This window comes from Mytilus galloprovincialis, chromosome 8 (genome assembly GCF_965363235.1).
Source record: "Mytilus galloprovincialis chromosome 8, xbMytGall1.hap1.1, whole genome shotgun sequence".
NCBI lineage: Eukaryota > Metazoa > Mollusca > Bivalvia > Mytilida > Mytilidae > Mytilus > Mytilus galloprovincialis.
The window spans coordinates 55,451,374-55,475,293 of NC_134845.1; the positions used below are offsets into that span (position 1 = coordinate 55,451,374).

Below are 23,920 nucleotides of genomic sequence, written 5' to 3' on the forward strand. Positions count from 1 at the left end.
AGTACTGCCAGAAAATGTGATATTGAGAAATAATAAATCTGCTAGGGATAACGGGGAATTCGTTATTGGCGAGATTTTAAAATTGACAGAAAAAGGTTGCATTTTAGAAGTTAACGATATACCTTTTATGGTTAATCCTTTACGGTAGCTATTAGTAGACCAGATAAGCCCCGTTAAGTTTTGAATTTTAGGCATATCAACGAATGTATACACCCCAGTTTAGATTTAAATTTGAAGATGGTACAGTTGCAAGAGAATTGTTTGAAAAAGGCAATTTTTTGTTTAGATATGACATTAAAAATGCATATCACCATTTGGGAATATCAGAGAAACATACAATTTATTTAGGTTTCAGTTGGGATTTCAATGGTATAACAAAGTACTTGGTATTTAATGTTCTTTCTTTTGGTCTGGCCAGTGCGGGTCATATTTTTACCAAAGGTCTCAAGGAAGTGATAAGATACTGGAGAAATCAAGGGTTGAAGATAATAATGTATCTTGATGTTGGGCTTCGAGGTGCAAATGATTTTCAATCAGATGAAAGAACTAGCTCGTACATAAGATCTTGTTTGTCTGAATTTGGTTTTGTAATAGCTGAAGAAACATATGTTTGGTATCCACAGCTAATTACGACCTGGATAGGTTGGGAATGGGATATGGAGTTCGGGGAACTTAGAGTTTCCAGTGAACGTATAAAAATATTAGTTGATGTTATCGGTAAAATACTTTTCTGTGTCGGGAACGGAAAAATGTTGCACAGTGCAAAGTTTGTTGCCGGAATTGTTGGCCATATTATATCAATGCAAGTTGTGTTAGGTAATTTAGTTAGGCTAAGAACTAGAGAATTGTATAACTGTATACTGTTAAGGGCAAGTTGGAAGTCACTTGTTGCTCTGGCAGCTCCGGTTGTCGAGGAGCTCAGATACTGGTTAAATTCAGTAACGCAGGTAAATGAGAAAGGTAAAGATATGCATGAGTCAGATGTTTGTGATTTGGTGGCGTTCACTGGTGCCTCAGAAGTAGGTTTTGGGAACTATATTGTGCCCGCAGTTTATGGCATATGTGCCGACTCGGTCTGTGACTCGTTAGAAATTCTGACTGACTGTGGTCTAGAATTGCAAGGTAACAGTTTGAATACTGTAGAAGGTAGTTGGACAGTATTGGAAAGTGATAAAAGTTCAACATGGAGTGAGCTTGAAGCAGTAAGCAGAACAGTGATAAGTTCGCAGCATGAAGTTCGTTAAGATGTTTAGAAAACCATTGTTTAAAATTGAATACAGACAATAATAATGTAGATAGCATAGTTAAAAATGGCATAAAAAAATCGGAACTGCAAAATATTGCTTGTGAGCAAAATTATTTATGTTCAGAGAACAATATAAAAATGAAACCACATTGGATTCCAAGCGAACAAAATAAAATTGGTGATGGTCTGAGTAGATATTCAGATTGCGACGACTTGGGTATTAAGGAATCTGTATTTCAAATGTTAGATAAGTTATGGGGTAGACATACAATAGACAGATTTGCTACAGATTACAACGCTAAATGTTCGAGATTTAATTATAAATGTTGGTGTAAGAATACAGAAGCAATTGATGCGTTCTCACAAAACTGGTTTGATGAAAACAATTGGTTAGTACCACCACCAAATGTTGTTTGGAAGGTTATAAGAAAACTGTGCAGTGATACGGCAAATTGTACATTGGTGGTTCCATTGTCACTGGGGTAAAGCTGATGACCGTAACTGTATTCACAGTCATCCCAAGATGTCGGATGAAAAATAAGGTCAGTATTTGTATTGTCTGTTTAAGTGTTTCTATATTATTTTCTTTATTGGTACGATGTAAGTTTATAAAAGATTCACACGGAAATCACAAATAACTACCGCGAAATGTGTATGAAACAGGTAATTGGATTTGAAAAAATCGCTAAGATGACCGTAAATCGTGATTAAAATATTTTCAAGATGACCGTAACATATAACAAGGATGACCGTGATTGGTAAATGTATGACCGTAATTTGTAAAGGATGACCGTAATTTATTAAAGATTACCGTAGCATTTAAAGGATGATCATCAATTCTAAGAAATTACCTTTTTTGCATCAAATAGTAAATCGTATTGGAATAAAACGTATGTCTAACACTGCATTATCCTATAGGTAGAAGAAACATACATAGTTCACCATATGTAGCCTCCTCCAAGTACACTCTAACAGATTTTTTTTTTATTTCTGGGATTCCTATTAATTCCTTTTAATATCATATAATAAATATACTGTTTTAAAAATGCCAAAGCATGTACACCCATTGACATTATATCGTTTCAACTTCCATTGCAAGTATTCTTCATTCCGGTATTGTCAAGGGAATCGAATGTTTAATTTTTTGGCAGATGTTAAGATTTCGATGTGTTTCCTCTAGAACCATACGCATGGGCTCGATTACTGGATAGTCATATGTTTGTATAGTTTTTTGTTTTTTTTTTCAACTTTTCGTCGCATCGCTGTCAATTTGTAATCAAATTTTAATGTCGTTCTCAATAAATATTTAATTATTTACGAGAAATATGCAATCTACTAACATTGTCATAAACTCTAAATACGGCAAATAGTTAAAAGAAATTGAGCAAATATATATATGTATATATATATATCCACTAACCGAGCCTCTATTGAGACAAACTCATAAAAAGCTATGAATATATAGATATTTCTTAGAAAAGACTGTCATCCTTTAAAAGTTACGGTCATGTTTTAACCAATTACGGTCACCCCTGTTATGAATCGCTGATCCTGTTACGGTCATCTCGAATATGATTTACGGTCATCTTAGCGATTTTTTCAAATCCAATTTCCTGTTTCATACACATTTCTCGGTAGTTATTTGTGATTTCAGCGTGAATCTTTTACCAATTTACATCGTACCAATGTATGCTTTGTAAAGAAAATAAAAAAGCAACACTTAAACAGACAATACAAATACAGTTACGGTCATCAGCTTTACCTCAGTGATTGTGGTATTCTTCACCTTACTGGTTGATGTTACATGATATTTTTGGCAATTTGAAACATTTCATAACAGACAAGCATCATATAATGAGCAATAGTCCTGTTGTTCCCGGAAGGAGGGAAATGGTGTATTCGGGAAATATATGAATTAAGATCAGATTTGATTGATTTTATTTTGTAGTTTTGTACAGGGTTAAAGCTTGGACGTTTTGTAACAGAAGCCGTGGAGGAAAGTTGTATCGTAGAAGATCATCCTTTACATGATCGTTTTTCGCCGAGACTGCTTGATGCCAGAAGTGACAGTACTGTTAGTCAAGATAACTATGCTTTTAAAAAATGGATATGTTTTTCGCGTGAACATAATTTGACTTATTTGCCAGCCTCACCTATTCATGTTTCTTTATATTTAGTTCATTTGCTTGACTCAGGTGCTACATGCAGTACAATCAATAGTGTTTTTTATTCCATTAAATGGGCTCATGATATGTCAGGTCAGTTATATCCTACAGATAATGCTTTTATAACAAATATAGTTGAGCGGCTAAACGTACTGCTAAAGCTCCAGTTGTAAAGAAAGATCCTGTCTCGAATGATAATTTGATAAGTTTATGTTCTATGTTTCAAGGGTCGAATGATTTAACAGTAGTTAGGGATCTGTCTATGATTTTACTGAGTTATGGCGCTTTTCTTAGATTTAGTGAGTTGAGTAATCTGAAGTGTAACAACATTGTTTTTAAAGATAACTATTTAATTGTAAAGATTAAAAAGAGCAAAACTGACCAATATAGAGCTGGAGAGGAAGTTTTAGTTTCTAAAGGTCAATCAATGGCTTGTCTCTTTGACATGTTATTAATGTATGTTGGTATGGCGCATTTAGATATTTTTTTCAGACAAGTATTTGTTTCGTCCATTGTACAAATCTAAGAATAAGTATAGAATAAGTCTGATTTAATTTAGGTTAATAAACCGATCAACTATAGCACAGCTAAAGAATGCATACTGAAGCGTTTGAAATTAGTTGCTCGAGCGTTAACTCTTGGTTTGCACTCTTTGAGGTCTGGTGGTGCCACTGCGGCGGCTAATTCTGACATAAACGAAAGATGCTGGAATCGCCATGGTATATAGATAGAAAAACGATTCTAGTAAAGATGGTTATGTGGCTGATTCTATTAAAAACACATCAAAAGTGTCGAAGCAATTAGGTTTATAATTTATGAATCGCAAGTTTGGTGTTAAGAATTACTTTTGTTTCATTTCAAATTATTTGTTTATATAGTCTAGATGTCTTTGTTGTTTTCTATATACACAAGCAGCAAGTTAGTCCACAACAAACGTTTGTGTTTCAGTTGTCTATTGGTAGAAGTGTTGCTTTGTAAGGAACATAAGGTATAGAGAAGACTTTCTAATTTCCGTGACACGTAGTGTGACGGGAATTAATTGTCTTCTCAAGTAGTAGTTCGAAGGCATATGATATTTTTGGGCGGGAAAAAATTATTGTGTTAAATGATAGGTATATATATGGTCGTTTCTAGCCCTGTCTTACTTGAATGTACATCAAATTTTTTTAAGTATGTTCATATAAGCATTAAAATTAAAACTTGTTCGTATATATAGGTGGTATGGCTATACAAACGTAATCGGATTTGGTTATTTCAGACTCATTTATGTCTTCAAATTATTTTTATTTAGCCGCAGTCTTTTGACTGATAGCAGATTCTTTGCATTTAAATGTTTTCTTAAATGTTTTTTGAACATTCTTATATCAAGTGCGGTTCAACACTTGGGGCTTCGCCTGGCATTGGCAAAAGGACACAGGTTTATAAAAGAAGTTTTTCCTGGACGGGCACGAAACAATTTAGATATAAGTAGAAGATATTAGAAGTCATTTTGATTGCCATAATTTTTAATGTGTATTGATGTGACATGTTTGTACATATTTGTTTAATAAAATCGACAGCTCAGAAAATACACAAGCAGCAAGGTAGTCGACAACATACGTTTGTGTTTTAGTTATCTATTGGTAGAAGTGTTGCTATGTTAGAAACATAAGGTATAAAGAAGACATTAAAAATAGGACTTTAATGTTGTTTACACAATTCACATGACTTTACAATCATTGATATTTATAACAACGATATATATCCATTTCAAATGACCTTTGGTGATATAAAAATAAGACGGGTTGTTTTGACCAACGACTTTATTTTAAACATGGACACTATGATATGTAATTAATCATATATATTGATTTAAGATTTAATATTAAATCAATATGGATCTGATTTTCGTCGAGCAAGAATGATAGGTTTCACCTCGATTTGAATGATTGGTATTTTCTTACATTAATATGAAATTGAGAATGTAAATGTGGAACTAACAACTGTACTTAATCATGTTTATCAGTCTTTATACTTGTTTTAGTAATAGTCCAACCTTGATGACGATGTTTTGTATATCAGCGTTGCTTTTGACCTACATTATGCATGTTACCATAGTTGAACCGTGTCCAGATAACTGTACCTGTCCATACCCGAGTGGTAATTTAAATGTATTCTGTAGAGGACTTACGCAAGTACCGTTTAACATTCCAAATGATGTGTATATTTTGTGAGTATTTTCTATTGTTTAAGTAATTTATATATAAACGTAGCTTACATTATTTTTTATTATTTTTTTTAGTCTTTATAAATCAAAGTCAGATATATGATTAAATAATTAGCAGAGTGGTGACTTGAAAGTAATTGTCACCACGTGAGAAACATCCATAAAAGATAAATCAAGGAAAATATTGCTCTAGTTTTGAGACATGCATCGCGCCTTGCTATCTCCGTTAGTCGAACTTAAAAGAATATTCAAAAGATTCAACCTGATTAATTTGTAAACATCAACAAAATGTCTGTTCTTGCTGTTCTTTATTTATGAATTATGATAAAGTGTGAGACCCCATTCTTGTCATTCAAAACAATTCTAAATTACACAAACTACCTCTGAGTCAGTACTTGTGTAATTTAAAGTTACCGTTTTAATACAGTATTGCACGATTTAAAAACAAGTAACAAGAGCTTTTCCGCTGTTGATGCCTAGTTCCCCCCCTCCCCCCCCCCCAAAAAAAAAAAATTCATTATATGGTACTTCTAAACAGTTAATAATCAGACTTTAAATGCTTTGAGTAAATTGCTCTAAAATTGTAATTTCGGGCAGTATATGTTTGATATTTGGCAGGTGAATCAATAGGACAAAAAAAAAAACGAAAATTATGATGTATGCATGTATAGGTTACAATTACCTTTTTCAGATATAAATTGAAATTATTATGCCAGATAAAATTTTCTGAAATTATTAAAATTATTGTGAAGATTACATTCACTTGTATAAAAAAGGGACGAAAAATGCCTGAGGAATTCATAGATCGAAAATAAACTGACTACGCCATGGCTAAAAATGAAAAAAAGACTAATAGAGTAACAACAGTACATACACATGACACAATATACTAAACTAAAGACTTAGCAACTAGAACCCCGCCAAAAACTGAAGTTGATATCAGGTGCTCCGGAATGGTAAGCAGATCCTGCTCCACATGTGGCACCCATTGTGTTGCTCATGTTATTGCACACCCGGTAAATAGTTTATTTCGGTAGCTTACATAAGTGAAAATGGAACGGAATTGTAGCTACGACATAAGGAGCATACACGATATTATCATTGAAACAGATATGTCATTACGGTTAACCTTTCTCTTGATTGCGTCCGACAAAATGTAGTAAGAGATGATTTCAACTTTACCATTGGGACTCTTGGTTATATAGCCTACCTGTGAGCAGCAAGCATCTATCAAGGAAATCATAATACAAACGTTAAGCCTGAGAATATCGTATCAATTGGGAGATATATAATCCGTGTGCAGGCGCTGCTGGAATGTTGCTACATAGAAATAGAAAGTGCACTATTCGGAAGTTCAAATCATCTATTTCATCGTAAAACTTTGTTTTCAACCGACCCTCATTGTCAATATCGAGATGTTAGTCGGAATATAAGGCAGACTTAACTGTCTGGTGTATCCTTATTCTCTAGTTTTTCGATGAGATAGATGCGTTCAACATTGTCATTAAATTTTGAATTTATTATTGATAGAACAACATCTATATAACAGATAGTAAAGATAAAGGATACTGCTAACTTCTTTTCTTACATCATATGAAGCTTATGCGTGAATTAAGCCTCAAAATAATATAGGAACAAGTTGACAAGAAGTTGGGCACAATTAGTTCCCATGGGACTGCCAACAGTCTGTTAAAAATGATATCCCCTAAACATAACACATATGCTGTTATTCAAGAAATCAAACATTTTAATAAGTTTAATAATAAGAACAAATGTGGAATTCAAACGATTTGAATTTGAATGAAAAAGATACCTTTGGAGTATGTCAATGACACAAAAATCCATCAACCAAAACAAAACAAAATCTGGAGGGCTACAATATGTTTTTTAAAACACGAAACGGGAACAACCACTAGTTATGTTAACAAAATTCAACCCATCTATTCAGAAACTTAAAAATATAAATACAAAACACTGGAACCTTATTTCATTAAACCCTGAATGTGTGAACATATCTAATCATCAGCCTATTATAGCTTATAAAAGACATACACATTTCCAAGAACTGTTATCAAAGCATAAGGCGGGTATAGTCTGCTCGACCTTCCACAACACAATATGATACTGAGCTCACAAAAAAGAAATCATAATCAAATAAAATGTTATCCAAAGACAACCGTTGTATGGTCCAATATAATATACGAGATAAAACAAAAAACATAAACAACACGCCAATATACAACTTATTGAGTCGACCACTGATGACGACGGACTCAGGGATTTTTTCCCCAAACACGACAGAACACCGGTCCTAACATTCATGTTCATGGGTGAGCCTGGATGTGCTATTTAAATACAAAAAAATATATAAACATATATACCCATATTTCTAAAACTTCATAGATTGGCCAAGATAAGCATGTTTGAGATCCCACATTTTAGTTGCCAAATTTTCTAAACTATTGGTTCAAATGTCTTGGAAATTTTTAATAGATGTTAATCTTTAAGTTTAGAAATGAGAAAAATAAACGACAGGTGTTTGTAGTATTTATTGTTGGAAGTGCCCTTTAACAGTTCAAATGGTTAGAAACAACAATAATACAAACATACAGATATATAGTTATCTATATTTTTAATCAAAATAAATGTATGTGAAAATGCATGATTTCAAGGAGATTAGACATGCTGAAGTATCATTTTTTTTTATAATATATTATGTAAATAGTATTTTTGATGTCTCTCGTGAATGGGATATGAGTCAAAAGTCATGTATCGCTTAGGGTTTGTGATAGCTAGGTAATTCTACTACTTTTATTCATGGACAATTTAATCCCCCAAAACATGATTTTATTGTATTGATCCAATAACTTGTAAGGTACAATTGACGATAAACGGGGAATGGTACGAATAATGTAATTATAATTCCCATTGCACAACATTATTGTTTTCTTTTAGAGATCTGTCTTACAACAACATTCAAACAATAGAAGCTGAAGCGTTCGCTGATCTGAATAACCTTTATGGAATGTATGTTTTTATCTAGTGACCATCATAATTATCTGAATTGTTGCAAGTGCACACATTTTTATCTGAAACGGTCATATTTTCTTAACAACATATAAAAGTAACCTGAGGTTCAGTGGTTGTCGTTCATGTGGTTCATAAAGGTTTTTCGTTTCTTGCTTTTTATATACTGTGAAAATACTTTTGTTCGTGGGGTACCAATTTTCGTGGTTTTCGTGGATGACTTTATCCACGAATTTAAGTGTCCAACGAAATAAAACAACCATTGTCCAAATCAAAACATGGAAAGATCCCCATCGGTAGATTTGACTACTGATAATATTTAGAGAATATATTGAATAACGCCAAATCTGAGACTACTTGTATAGCAGTCACAGAACTACAACCGCATGAAGGATTATACCCATTTAATCTTTAATAACCTAAACTGTACAACTTTTGATCTTTTAATTATCATAAAAATATTTTTGATCGATGAAAGTTAGATTTTCGGCATTGGTATGCTAGTATGATAAAGTGTTCATTTTATATCCTCATAGTTCTCGTACAAATGGGAAATAATAGTTTCATGCTGAGCTTGATTTTGGTAAGAATTTTTTGACAATTCAAGATACGTTTATAGCACTTGTTTATGTTACTGTTTTCTTTAGGTGACATGTTTATGGCCTAATTAACACCTTTGATGGTCTTTAATCTGTTGATCACTCTATCAGGGGTTAATTAGTGTTATCACAACGATTTACAGGGTCAATGTTTACTTTGCAATTTCCTCAATCCAGACTATTTGTAACCTTAATTTCTAAGGGCTTTAATTGTTTTTTGGAAAACTAAAATCCACGAATTTAAAAACCCACGAACATGTAATTTTTGTTCAAACCACGAAAATTGATACCCTCGAATTAAAGTACTTCCACAGTATATAAGACCGTTTATTTTTCCGTTAGCATAATTAAATCATTGTATGGAGCTCTTTAGAGTTTGCTGTTCGGTGTGTGCCAATGCAAATTATGATTTGGATGGAGAGTTGTCTCATTTACACTCATACCAGATCTTCTGATATCTTTGAACATTATATCATCAAAAAAGTAAAATCACAAAAACAAAATCCTTAATCAAATGGCAAAAACAAAAGCTCAATCACATCAGACGAATGGATAACAACTGTCACGTTGCTAAACCTCTCACGTGTATGACAGTCGCTACAAATTACATTACTGAGTATATTGAAGACGATGCGTGAACAAAACAAAGAGACATACTGTGACACAAATGTCAATAATACAATAGTCAACATATTGTGCTTTAATCTTTATCACTAAAAAAACATACAAACTTTTTACAAGGAAGCACAAAATGACAAACTGACAAAGTATATAAGAAAAGTGAAGTGATTTGGAGCATTTAAGTCAATTGTCAGTTCTAATTGCTGCATGTTAAGACCTGTTCAGTCAGTTTCCTGAGTTGTTTTATACAAGTTAAGATTAACAACATAGAGCTACATGTAGTTACAGACAAAGATTGTGAACAGACGGAGCGGGTAAACGCAGCTTTTTCTTGCGTTTACTTACTGTAAACGCCACGTTAACTTCGACTAAAGCCGAAATTTCAGTCGGCATAATTATAATAAGTATACAGGCTTTTACTTTCACATTTTATATGTTTTTTAAACAGTTAATAGACGTTAACTGTTTGTTGTAAACGCGCAATCATGCAGATTGTCAGCGTTTCCTTGATATACTGACTTAACTTGTTTTTTTTCAATTTATAAGTTAATATTTAAATTTAAAGTGTTTTAGATTTTTACGGTTTTAAACACATAAAGGTCAAAAGTTAAGGTAAAAGACATTTTAAGAAAATAAATCAAATGTACAAATGTTCACGAAGTTTATTCTATATTTCAAAAATAAAATTAACGCGAAAAGTAAAAGCGCGTTGACTCTCAAGTGCACGTAATAATATGAAGTAAACGCTGGTTTACTTCTGACTTGAAGGACACAGTAGACATTAGAAATTTCCATTTTGACCACGTTAACGTTATTATAGTAAATGAGAAAGTTGAAGTTAACTAACGAAATATGTGCACGCTGTGTTTACATGTGTCCACTTAATGTAATGCTTGGTCTACATCCTTTGAACATAATCGTCTGAAAAACTTCTGAACTGAAATGAACGAATTGCAGTCGAATAAGCTGAACAGCACTGAAGTTACAGATCTGAAAATTGACGGAATAAGTTACTGTTCAAACTGTTCAATTGTCAAACAGTAGTTTAGCACACGTCTGACTCACTTTGTACTTCTATTCATCAACACACTTTTCAGAAAAATGCACGTTGGAATACATATTTTAAGTAATATATAAGGCCATCAGTTTTCTCGTTTGAATTGTTTTACATTGTTAAGCAGTAGTTTATGTTCAATACTACGCAGGCAATATTTAACTTTTAACATTCAACTTTGCTTTCAACATTTGATTTTCAACTGTCAACATTCGTTTTCAACATTCCATTAAACATTCTTTTTCAACATAAAACATTGGTTTTCAATATTCAACAGTCTTTTTCAACATATAACATTCGCTTTTAACATTCAACATTCTTTTACAACATACAACATTCGTTTTCAACATTCAACATTTTTTTACAACATTCGATTTTCAATTTTCAATATTCGTTTTCAACATTTAAGATTCGTTTTCAACATTCGATTCCCAACATTCAACAATCGCAATAGAGAGGATATGAAACTGAGTTTGGGATTTATTGCCAAACAAAAATTTTGCGTCTATCGTCATTTACCGTCGATTGTCGGCTGTAACGTTTTAATTATGCATGGTTCCTTCTGAAACTTGTTTGCCGGTTTTTAATTCTATAGATATGATTCATGCACGGTTTACTTTTCCGTGTTATGTATTTATGTTTTGAAATTAGCCATTAACAATTGAATCTTTATTCGTTGTATATCATGACCCTTTCTGAACTATTTAGACTACTGCACAGAAGCAATATACAACGAATTAAAACTGGAGCATTCAAAAACCTGCCTAGTTTAGACCACATGTGAGTTGTAACATCTGTTAGCATATTTAGTTTTAAGGATCAAAAACTATGTAACTGATGATAATAGATACGTATTACTAGATATCAAAGTACAGTTTTGCTTAACTGAAAATGCTCTGCATATGCAATGTGTGATTAGCATAGTCATTGATACCTTTTGGCGCTAAACTATTTTTGTTAAATTTGCATTTCTTACTTTGTCAAATATAATTCAAATTCATGATAGTTTCGTGCATTAAATAACACCCTAATTAAATGTATTTGGATACGTCTTATTAGCATATCATGGTATACAGGATTTGTTTAACAACTTCGAATCTGGTGATAAATGGATAGTTATTTGTAAATTATGCATAGCAAAGGAACATTACAGTTATAATAATAGCAATAGGTTTTAATATACAATAGAAAATTGTTACAAAATAAAAAGGTTTGATGTAAAATATATATTACTTTTTGCAACAATATTTCTTTTTTACGGATGTCAAGTTGGTTCTTTATTCAACATTCAACATTCAACATTCATGCTTTATTATATTTTTATATTTTTATATTTTATTTTCTGTAGCATTCGGTTTTTAATTCAACATTACAGTCACTTGAGTATAGGTGTTACTGTAAAACTTTACCTGTAGCTCAACCTGTTTTTAAAATTGACAATAGAATAGGGACATTTAAATTGACCAGTTGGTTTGGTAGATTTAAATCTACCTTGATGCTACCTGTAAAGATTTTTATTCACCTAACCAAAACTTTCAGCATGCTTTTATCCTGAAGCTTTTCTTATCCTATCACTTCACCTGTGTATTTGTTACTGTTTCATTATTATTGAGATAGTTTTTTTTAAACTTATAAATATAGCATCAAGGCTTCAGTTTTTATCTTTGTTGAATAATAAACATAATATGCATTCAGTCTAAATTAGATTATATGGTATGAATAATGCTAGAATATGACCACTTATAAATGATAACAAGACACAAACTTATGTTTTTTTTATTAGAGAAACCTTAAACAGGTAAATAAATTAAAATTGTTGTTAGTCTTTTTGTAATGGAAATGGATGTTTTCCCTGAAATAATTGGTCATTCAAATGCCCAAAAAAAACCACAACATTTAGAGAAAAAGAGATTTTTTTTACTATCATTTGAAATTTTAAAAGAAGGCAAGCCATATATTGTTGAAAAAACCCCAACTTTTTAATATCTCTTTGGCTTTTTCTAATGGGAAATAAGTCAAAATAACTTGTTTTTAATATGTTCCTTGTACAAATTGTTTATGTATATTCATATTGAAATATCAAAATCATATTTGAATGAACTATTTTATTTACTCTACACATTTTACATCTCATCCAGTATTCCACTTTCTTTATCTGAAATAATTTTTTTGCATTTCTCTGATTTTATGAACCTGATGAAAGCTTTTGAATATTTGTTCACGCTTTTCACTATATAACTATAGATTTTCTCTCTATATCAATATTCTGTTAACTTTCCCATGATATATCCCTAAAAACAGGTCCAGACTTTTGCAATATTTGATTATCCATTTTCTTTTTTTCTTTTCACTTTACCAGTACATTAGACTATATACACTTTATGAATTTAACATTTTGTTTCTTTTCCATGATAATTCCCATGAGATAATAATTTTTCCATTTTCAGTACTATGAACTTGTTTGGCTATTTGACTATTTGGATCTGAGCGTCAATGATGATTCTTATGTAGACGAAACATGTGTCTGGCATATAAAATTATAATCCTGGAACCTTTGATAATTATTGAATGTAAGGTGTACATGTATAAGTGCCATCTGATCTTGATCTTATTTTTATGGTTTAGTGGATAAATTTCAGTTTTTTTTGTGTTTGTGGTCTGTTTTTTAATAAGTACTGTATGCAAAATTTTAACTTTACTTGATATATGAAGATATTGTACTTTGTACATGTCAGTCTGTCAGTTTTGTTTTCACCTTGACTTCATTTTTGTGGTTCATTGCTCAATTTTAAACTTTTGTGTTTTGGTCAGTTTTTCTTAAACTTCAAGTAATAGGTCAAGTATAGTTTGTGTATAGAGTGATTGTGGGGTGTATACGAGTGCCTGCCTGACAGTTATCATCTGACCTTGATCTCATTTTCACTTGGTTCTTCTCAATATAATGATTTCATAGTTTTGTCTGTTTCTTGTATACTATAAGCCTAGGTCTACTATATTTGGTGTATGGAAAGATTTTTAGGTGTTCATGTATTTCTGACTTGATTCATCTGATCCGGGTCTCATTTCCCTTGATCATGTTCTGTTTATGGGATACTTGTAGTAAAATGTTATTTTTAGGACTATCGACTTGAAATCAATGGTCACTAACACAGGCAATACATTTCGGTGTGAGCACTCTTGTTATGAAAGGCCTATGTCCCATAACCTGTTTTTAACAATTTTTGACACATATCAGTAAGCACTAGTATGAGTAAGTTTCTTACACCTGCTTTAAATAACAAGGCTGTGAAGTTTTGTCTTGCAAATAATCTATCGGATGATGTCATTCAAAACGGGGGAAGAAGATGAAATTTTGATTCCTAAAGAAATCTGGAGTCTTGGTAGCATGATTTTAGAGGATCACATGTTCAGTTACTTGTTCTGAGAACACAGTTATTTCGTGGTGCATATCTTTTATAAAATGTACAATAAATGGATATAAAGATATACCACCTGCGCTTTCTCAATCATATTTTAACAATGTGTTGGGATAAGTTATAGAAAACTCAATTGGCTCTAACTCAAAGTATGGACAATTTATGCAAAGGGGTTTTAAAATCTGTTGACAGTTTCTGGAATGCTAATATTTCACCTTTTTGCAGCTGAACCAAATCACTACTTTACTTTAAAATTCATGGATCAATTATTTTGACAGTTTACAGCTAATTTCCTAATGCATGTAAAGCAAAACTTTGGTTGGCTCGCTTGCTTTGTTTGTATAATTGTTTATGCAAGCTTTGAAAATAAGATTGACATCTTTAAACAATATATATAGACATAGTTTAACCTGTATATATAATATTTGAATTTAATTGGGTGTTATCTTAATCATTGTACAATATAAAAACAAAGCAAGCAAGCTAACTAAAGTCTTGCTCTACATGCTTTAGGAAATAAGCTGTAATCTTATCCCCCTACTTGCTATTTGAGGCATAAAACATGAAGAAATAAATTTGAAGTGGGTTTTAAAAAGATTGGCAAGGAAGTACTACACTGTCCGCACTAGGGACTATATTGGACAAGGAAAATCAAGGGACAATAGCTGTGTTCCTTGACCACATACATATATCAGATTTGCTAGTCTTAGAAAAGAAAATATTTACTAAATTTCTTTAAAAAGATTTAATTCATTCAGAGCCTAAAAATTTCAATGTTGATGAAAATGATGGTAAATTAACTACAAATGGGTTTAATGGTAATGTGCTTGTTTTTACCAAAACTGTATCTGAATGCTGATGTCAATTTACAGTAGCTCAAACTGTAAATTTAACAGTACATGTTTTTGTAGAACCTTATATCTCCGGAATATAACAACTAGATTAATCAATGTGTATAACCCAGACAAATCATATTGCATAATATATGGAAATTTGCTCTAAACTTTTTACAGCACTACTGTGCAAACATTTAATTGTCAAGGCTATCAATACAGAAAGTTGACCAATAATACCACGATGACCACATCCAATTCTAAATATCTCTGGTATAACTATTACCAGTTTAAGAAATATGTGATTGATGTCTCTCATTGGTGTTTACACATTATTCATATCATGTCTGAAATAACTCATAAAAACAACATAGAATCATACCATTTGAATGAGAACAGCCTCCAACAAATCCACAAGATCAACCTTTTGATGAGATGTACAATTCAAGGACATAATTTGTTTGAATGTTATATAAGTATTTTTTGTAAAGGAAAGACTAAATTCAGATCAACAAAATTCTAATTTGATAGTTTAAATCTTAGCATAATATCCACACTAATTCTAAAATGTTAAAAAATTGTTCTGCATGACATTACTGTAATTCACTATAAAAGAATTGAATTTTTTCTGTACTTAGTTTTCTATTATCTATAATGGGAGATAACTCAAATCAGTTCTTGATAATCTGAATATAATCTGGCAAAAATATACTTAGATAACATCAAAAGAGAGAAGAAAGGAAACTGTCTTGGTTTTTTTATGTATGAAAGTGTATTCATGTAAGAAGACAATAAATTTTATTCATAATGATTCAAAATTTTAAATTCATAAATCAAGTCTTGGGTTGAGATTACTAGCACATGTTGAAATACACACAGAAATAATATTCTGTTATTTAAAAATCCTTTCCAAATTGCAAGTTTGAAAATAAGACACTGTATTTTGGTTGTAAATTTCTTTCAAAATCACAAGATTGAAATTAAATTAACACATCTTCAAATTCTCTCCAATATAAGTTTTTCTCATTGTAAATTGTAAATCCTATCCAAATTAAAGAACAGAGCGGTTTTAACCAGATTGAAATTCACACAAAACACTTGTTTTTGGAATAAACTAATACTTTCTCCTTATATATCTGACTTTAGATACATTCAGATATTGCAACTTTGAAAATATATTCCATTTCATAATAAATTTTGAATCAGTAATACCTTCTTTGAAAATATATTCCATATCATTATAAATTTCGAATTAGTAATACCTCCTTTAAAATATATTCCATTTCATTTTAAACTTTGTATCAGTAATACCTCCTTTAAAATATATTCCATTTCATTGTAAATTTAGAATCAGTAATACCACCTCCTTTGAAAATATATTCCATTTCATTATAATTTCGAATCAGTAATACCTCCTTTAAAATATATTCCATTTCATTATAAATTTTGAATCAGAAATACCTCCTTTAAAATATATTCCATTTCATTATAAACTTTGAATCAGTAATACTTCCTTTAAAATATATTCCATTTCATTATAAACTTTGAATCAGTAATACCTCCTTTATAATATATTCCATTTCATTGTAAATTTAGAATCAGTAATACCTCCTTTAAAATATATTCCATTTCATTATAAACTTTGAATCAGTAATACCTCCTTTAAAATATATTCCATTTCATTATAAACTTTGAATCAGTAATACCACCTCCTTTGAAAATATATTCCATTTCATTATAAATTTAGAATCATTAATACCTCCTTTCAAAAATTTATTCCAAATTTTGGTATCAGTAACACCTCCTTTAAAATATATTACATCACTTCTAACTTTTGTATCAGTAGTACCAACTTTCATAATTCCATTAATTATTACTTTCAAGAGTAAATCAGTAAATCCCAAATAATCAATATTTCCAATTTCATTAAAATATAGAAATTAATAATTCCATTCCAGGAATATCTTTGAAAAAACTAAAGTTAATCACACATTAATTCAAATCCATTTGAAGCACTTTTTGAATTCTTAGTGCTTGGTTAATTATTCAGAGTCTGGGGGAGGTCCAAGTGGAAGTGGAGGTTTAACTTCCACATTCTGCTGAAGACCTTGTTGATACAACATATATGGATTATAACCATAATAGCCTGCTGCATACATCCCATATGGATTCTGATATGGATTCTGATATGAATTCTGCAATGGATTCTGCATAAACAGATTTGAATAATCCATCTGTTGTACTTTGGTAGCTTGTGGGGCTATCAATGGGGTTTCAGGCTTGGATGTTACTACCTTCTGAATCTTTTGGGAGGTTCTTCATCTGATATGTCGTCATAAATTTTTTTTTTTTAATTTGATATCTTGCAAGAGTCTTTTTAGCTCGATCATTCAAAATTTGGGAAAATTCCTCTTCATCAAGACTTTGAGGATGATTAGGAATTTCATTATTGAAAAAGTCTTTCAAGTAGATAACATCTCTCATTAACACATTGCTATTAATGTACTTTTTTTTGTTTGTTTGTCTCAGTCTCTCCTTGATAACACCAATAAAGGAGGAGTTGGCTTTTTCCTGAAAGGAAGTTAAACGTGCAATTTCACCCGACATTTCTTCTATCTCTTTGTCAACATTTTTTATATCTTTATCAAATTGTTCACATTGGACTTTATAGTATGTGTGTTTGTCTTTTTGTCCACAGTCTTTCCAGGAATTGCATGGCGGGAGTGTGCAGGGTTTGTTTCCCCTATTTCCATCTGTTTGTGGCCCCTCATGTGACAGTTGCCACATCTTGTGGATTTTAATGGCCCTATTGGGTCGGGGTCACTGATTATTATGTCCATCTGCCTTCTTTTGTGAACATAATCTGCTTTTTCTTTTTCTTTAAGTTGCAAATTTGATCCCAATTTTTCTTTTATTTTGTCCATGTTTTTTTTTTCAGTACATGAACTTTCTGGGGGTGCAATATAGACTTCATTTTTTTCAGCGCAAGTAACTGACTCTAAGTTTTTTAGTGCATATTGCAACTTTCTTTAATGTCCTAATGGTAGTGGGTTAGTTTCAAACATGTAGTCCAAATCAACTTCAATGTTCATGGCACGTAGTGAACTTGAATCGCAAAATTCATTTTCCATAAAAGTTTGTTTATATTTCACGAATTCAGATCCTAATTGTTGCAAAAATTCACTCACAGAAATATCCATCCTTACACTTTGAAAAATAAATTTGTAATAAAGATGGTCACCTAAACACATGGTTGATTGGTCACTGGGAATATCTATTTTATTAGAGAAGAGGGGTCAGAAATTGTAGCTTGTTATACTAGGATTTTTCTGTACCTGAATTATAAATTAGCTAAAATTGACTTTTAATTTTTTTTATTTTCTTAATTTTGAATATATCCAGGATAATATAACTTAAAAAGACAAACAAAAATGAAACTATGTTCAACTTTTTTTCCACAAACTTAAGTAGAATAATCAATTCTGGACTTCAGGTGAAAAGCAAGGTGTCAGTTTTTTTGTCACAGAGCCAATTCTTTTTATACAACAAAAAAGACAGGTAAAATCATAGGCTATTCAATACAGTTCATTCATTGGAAAAAAAGGATGATGATTTCCCAATCAAATAGATTCTATAAAAAAGGAATTAAACTTGATGAAACAGAACAATTTCAAATACATCATTTAAAGGAAAGTGGTAAAAGAATATCTGAAATAGCTAGGAAAACTGGAGTAATTGTACCTACAGTCAAAAAGTACTTTTATAAGGATGAACCAATCAAAAGACCTAGAGAATATTCCAGACCAATTATGACTAATGATGTGATAGAGTGTATTGCATTTTTTGTAGAAAACCGTCCCTCGATACAAATTAGAGAAATCCAAAATAAGTTATTAGATACTGGAGTTTGTACATTAGAAACTTGTCCAACTGAATCTTCAATATGCAGAGCCTTAAGAAATGACCTTTTATTAACTCGCAAGAAAATTCGACCTGTTGCAAAGGAATCACAAACACTGAATGTAGAAACCAGTTTTGATGATTACATAAATTTCATTTCTACAACAAATTCTTTCAACTTGCATTTTTTTGATGAAAGTTCATTTTTGAAAAACACTTGTAACAGAAAATATGGATATTCATTGTATGGACATGAGGCAATAGAAATACAACGTTTTGCATTTGATGCTACTTTGACACTAAATTTATTACACAGCCGAACTGGAATAGATTATTTCAATCTAGTTGAAGGCGCATCTAATAGTTTGCATCTATTAAACTTTTGTAGTGATGTTTTCAACCATTATTTATATGGTGCACCTATATTAAGTCCTGGTGATATTGTTATTATGGATAACTGTAGATTTCATTATGCTAGACTGATTCAAAACAATCTTGATTATTCATTTGCAAATAATGGTGTTACTTTGATTTATCAGCCACCATATCATCCAGAATTAAATACTTGCGAGTACTGTTTTAAACTTATCAAGGATGGAATTAAAAGAGAAAATAATTTTTATGAATATCATATGGAACTTGCAATAGCTGACTCTGTTTTAAATAGTGTCAACCAATCTTTATCTGAAAGAATTTTCCAACACTGTGGATATATCCGATGATCAAGGAAGGTTGTGACTCTTGATTTGATGTATGAAGAATTAAAAATATTAAACAAATAAAAAGTTTTCCATTAATTTTTGTTCAAGTTTTCATTTGGCTAGGAGACACAGTTTAAAAAATTATTTACTTACTGTAATAAGTATTTGACTATGATAGTAGAGAAGAAATAATCTGTTGTTCTGTGATATTCCTAGCATACATGTACATGCATAATTAAGATTGTTTTCTAAAGTACAAAAATGTACACCCATCCCAAATTCTTTTCTCATATCATAGTTTTTAATCTAAATACAAACTTAATTATAATATCAAATAATATTTTCTTAAAAAATTGCTGTTTTCATCTTTAAATCAACAATAGTCAGTTAAAAGTTTGTCCACCCAAAAAAAAAAACATTGAACAGGTGAAGTCACTTCATGGATTTTCATAGGTAAATCTAACAAGGTTAAATAAGATTTAAATCTGGCAACTGGTCAATTTAAATGTCCCAGTTGTATTGTCAATTTCATAAACTGGTTAGACAACAGGTAGAATTTTACAGTAACACCTATATTCAAGTGACTGTAAAAAAAATAATTAAAACAAATTCTTAAACTTTTCAACATTCAACATTCGTTTTCAACAATCAACATTTGTTTTCAACAGTCATCATTTATTTGTATAAAATATTTAACTAATATAATATAATATTAATTACATGATATGTCAGTGACCGACTATGATATATATGGGGCGGTACTTTACATATGGATTTTACTGACTTAATATATATCGTATTAGGTTCCTAGCATACCGTGTAACGCATTTATCTTACCGACTATCTTAATATTTGGTATGAATGCCTATCAAAGTGACTAAGTCTTTAATAATTAGTATTTAGACCCTACTCCCATTTGTCCCTATGCAAACAACAAATGCCAACAATAACAACTTGTTAGCTTTAAATAAGTTTTCCTATCTAACCCCATATGGTAACTAACCCTATATGGTATCTTATCCCATATTTTTTTGGGCACCTATATAAAATATTTATAGTCACCTAGTGTAGCCCTCTAACCATTGACACACCAGAACAATTATGAATTATTAAGTGACATTGTTTGGATATTTTTTCAGATATCTGAGGAATAATAGGATAACACAAATTGACGGGAATGCTTTCAGAAATCTGTCGGAGCTTACGTATATGTAAGCATATTTGTTCAATATGTTTATATAGATATTCAGTATTTAGTATACAGACTAAAAATGCAAGCACACATCCCTTTTCAGGGAGTGAAATATTTTAATACATGTAGACTCGCATTACAAGTTCCTACATTTTTATTTCCTATCTTAATTTTCTTATTCTGATAAACAACAATTTATTGCAAATGTATATAAACTACTTGTTTAACCTTGCAACTGACGTCCGAAATGTTCTAACATATAATTCGCATGAGTTAAAAAGTAACTGAAATAACCATCCTTGTTCAATATGTGCAATATGAAAGGTTTTTTCTTGATCTGTTGACAGCAATCTGCATTATAACAACATCGGAACACTGTTAGCAGACACGTTTGTGGAACTAGAAAGTCTTAACACGATGTATGTTATCGTCTTATAGTATGTTGTACTTGAAATACATAATATTTACTTCTGTTATGTCCGATTAATAAATCTCTATTTTTTTAAATTCTTTTTGTAGTTTTGATATGCATGTTATAGCATATTAATCTATTGCAATAAAAAGTCATAATATCTAATAAAATTTGTAGATTTAGCTAACAAAGTCCTTATATTTGTATAATATATTTTGTTTATAGTGGGAAATTGTTTTACCGTTGAATAAGCTAAAATTAAAAATTGCTTGCTTGTCCCTCTCTGTGATTACCATTAGATAACGCTGGTTCATTTCCCAATCAATCTATCATCAAGGGAAGATAAATAATTCGATTTTCGTTCATAGTCTTTTTCAAAAATGATGAACGGTTCTTTATATTTGTATGTAATCATTTAAAACGTTTCAAATTTATGAAATTATATACGTACATCAATGTTTTTGATACACCAATAACAAAAACTGAAATATATTGAATTGATACATTTTGTAATTATTCAAAATTATATCAGAAACCTAAACTTAATTATTAAATAATGAACCTGTTAAGGAGAGAGAATACTCGCATAACTTTTTCGAATTGGCACATAATACAACGGAATGTCACTCTTGCATACAAATGGCACATCAATATAATTAATTAACTGTGCAATCGTCCTCCACCTTCAATGATGATTCTAAATTATAAATATAACCAAAAGTTGTTAATTTATAGATAGTGAAAAAGTTGTTAATCTATAGATATTGAAGACTAATGAAAGCTAACCCACTGTAAAACTATTTCTTTGCAATTTTTTCAAACTTCCTCAGAAAAATGCTCAGCCACTTGACTTTCATAGCTCAAAATTAACGTTTTTACACCATATTTGAATAAAGTAGTTAAAGATTATTAGCTTCTCACAGTGTAAGACGCAATAAAAATCGTATGCTTGCACCATCCTACCGAAATATAGATTTAATTAAGTCCTGAACATTTCGACATTTCTTCGTATATTTTTATCAAAACCGGTTTAACCAAATCACAAGTACGTGTTAAGAGTCTTGTGTAGACGAGGCGCGCGTCTGGCGTACTAAATTTTAGTCCTGGTACCTTTGATAATTATTAAGATCCGACTAAATACCTAGTTCCCGATATGGTCAGGTAAAGTTGCTACATCATGTTATCATAGTTGTATATAAATATTATTGATCAAAATAAATATAAGAAAAAGGGAACCGCCCATACTGACATTGTTTTGTTATCAATATTATTTTAATATCTTACCTGTATTTTGATAAAACTACACTTACTCAAAAAAAATGTGTTAACTGTATGATTTTCATTATGAATACCACGTAGAAGTTTGTATCAGAGTCAAGTTCAACGGATTGAAAGTGGAGCATTTAAAGATCTGCCAAACCTATACTATTTGTAAGATATCATGCAGAAACAATCAGCATTAGCGTACACATCAATTTCTTAATCACTTTTGTTGAAAATTCTGTATATTTGCATTTGTGTTAGTAAGCACTACTACTGGAAACATAATATGATTAATAATTACACTTTGATTAATCCTTGTCCAAGCTAAAAGTATTCCTTGTTTGTATTTTTTTTTTAAATATAAAACTAAATATTCCTTACGTTTATATAAAACTATGTCATTACAAATGTGAATGGCATTACACCAGCTGAATATGAAAGATATAATGCTGATTTCTTAATAGTTATAAAGAATTATTTCGTATCGTTTTTTTTAATGACCAGTTTGTCGACGCATGTATTCTATCAAGTTTAACCGTTGCTTTAATGCCTGTTCTAACAACCCATATGTATTGTACAATTCTTCGGAGCAGTAGCTATGTCGTTTAAATGTGTACCTCTAATTTTGTTAACAATGTAATTCGTTTTATTTGATTTCTGATTTCTTCATATTTTTTTCTGAAGAAAACAACTTCTTTAACACTTATTCTTACAGTCAATTGTGGTATATTATAATACATATGGGACAATATCCCTAATGCGCCTTGAAATGAGGAACTCAAAAGTCACGTGTAAACGAAAAATCTCTGTGTAGTGATATTTGACACATTTCTATAATAAACAAATGACTGAGCTGAACCATTTGTGTTAATTTAGAAAGTAGGGGAACTTAAAATAAATGTGTAAAAATTATGGAGCTATTAAATGTGTTCAAAGTATTAAATTTTCAAAGCACTTATTGTGTTTAAAATGGGATTTTTTACCATGAGGAGCCGCATCGCAAAAGGATACTCGGGGTTTGCTAATTTACGGAAAAATGAATCACACTTCGTACCACGAAAATTTAACCACATATACAAGTTTACGATATGGGCTCAGCAATAGAATAAAACGATTCCATTTAGGCCTATGGAGAAACAATTTCGCATATTGCCCCATATATCAAGGTGATTTTGACAGTAAACATACTATAATACATATTTTATAATAAAAAAATGAAAGAACTGCATGATATTTTTACCGATCACTAAAACATGGAGTATTTTTTTTCCAGGTCTCTGTATTT

The 23,920-nt window shown here is 31.0% G+C and overlaps 1 protein-coding gene across 1 annotated transcript in view; it reads left to right on the forward strand.

The window, feature by feature from the left end:
- The first annotated feature begins 5,439 nt into the window (after positions 1-5,439).
- The window catches only part of LOC143042232 (uncharacterized), an 85,243-nt gene continuing 66,762 nt past the window's right edge, over positions 5,440-23,920 (forward strand). Inside the window, exons 1-2 of the mRNA XM_076214493.1 lie at positions 5,440-5,620; positions 8,573-8,644. Coding sequence (XP_076070608.1) covers positions 5,451-5,620; positions 8,573-8,644 — 242 coding nt within the window. The 5' untranslated portion in view covers positions 5,440-5,450. The remainder of the gene's footprint in view (positions 5,621-8,572; positions 8,645-23,920) is intronic.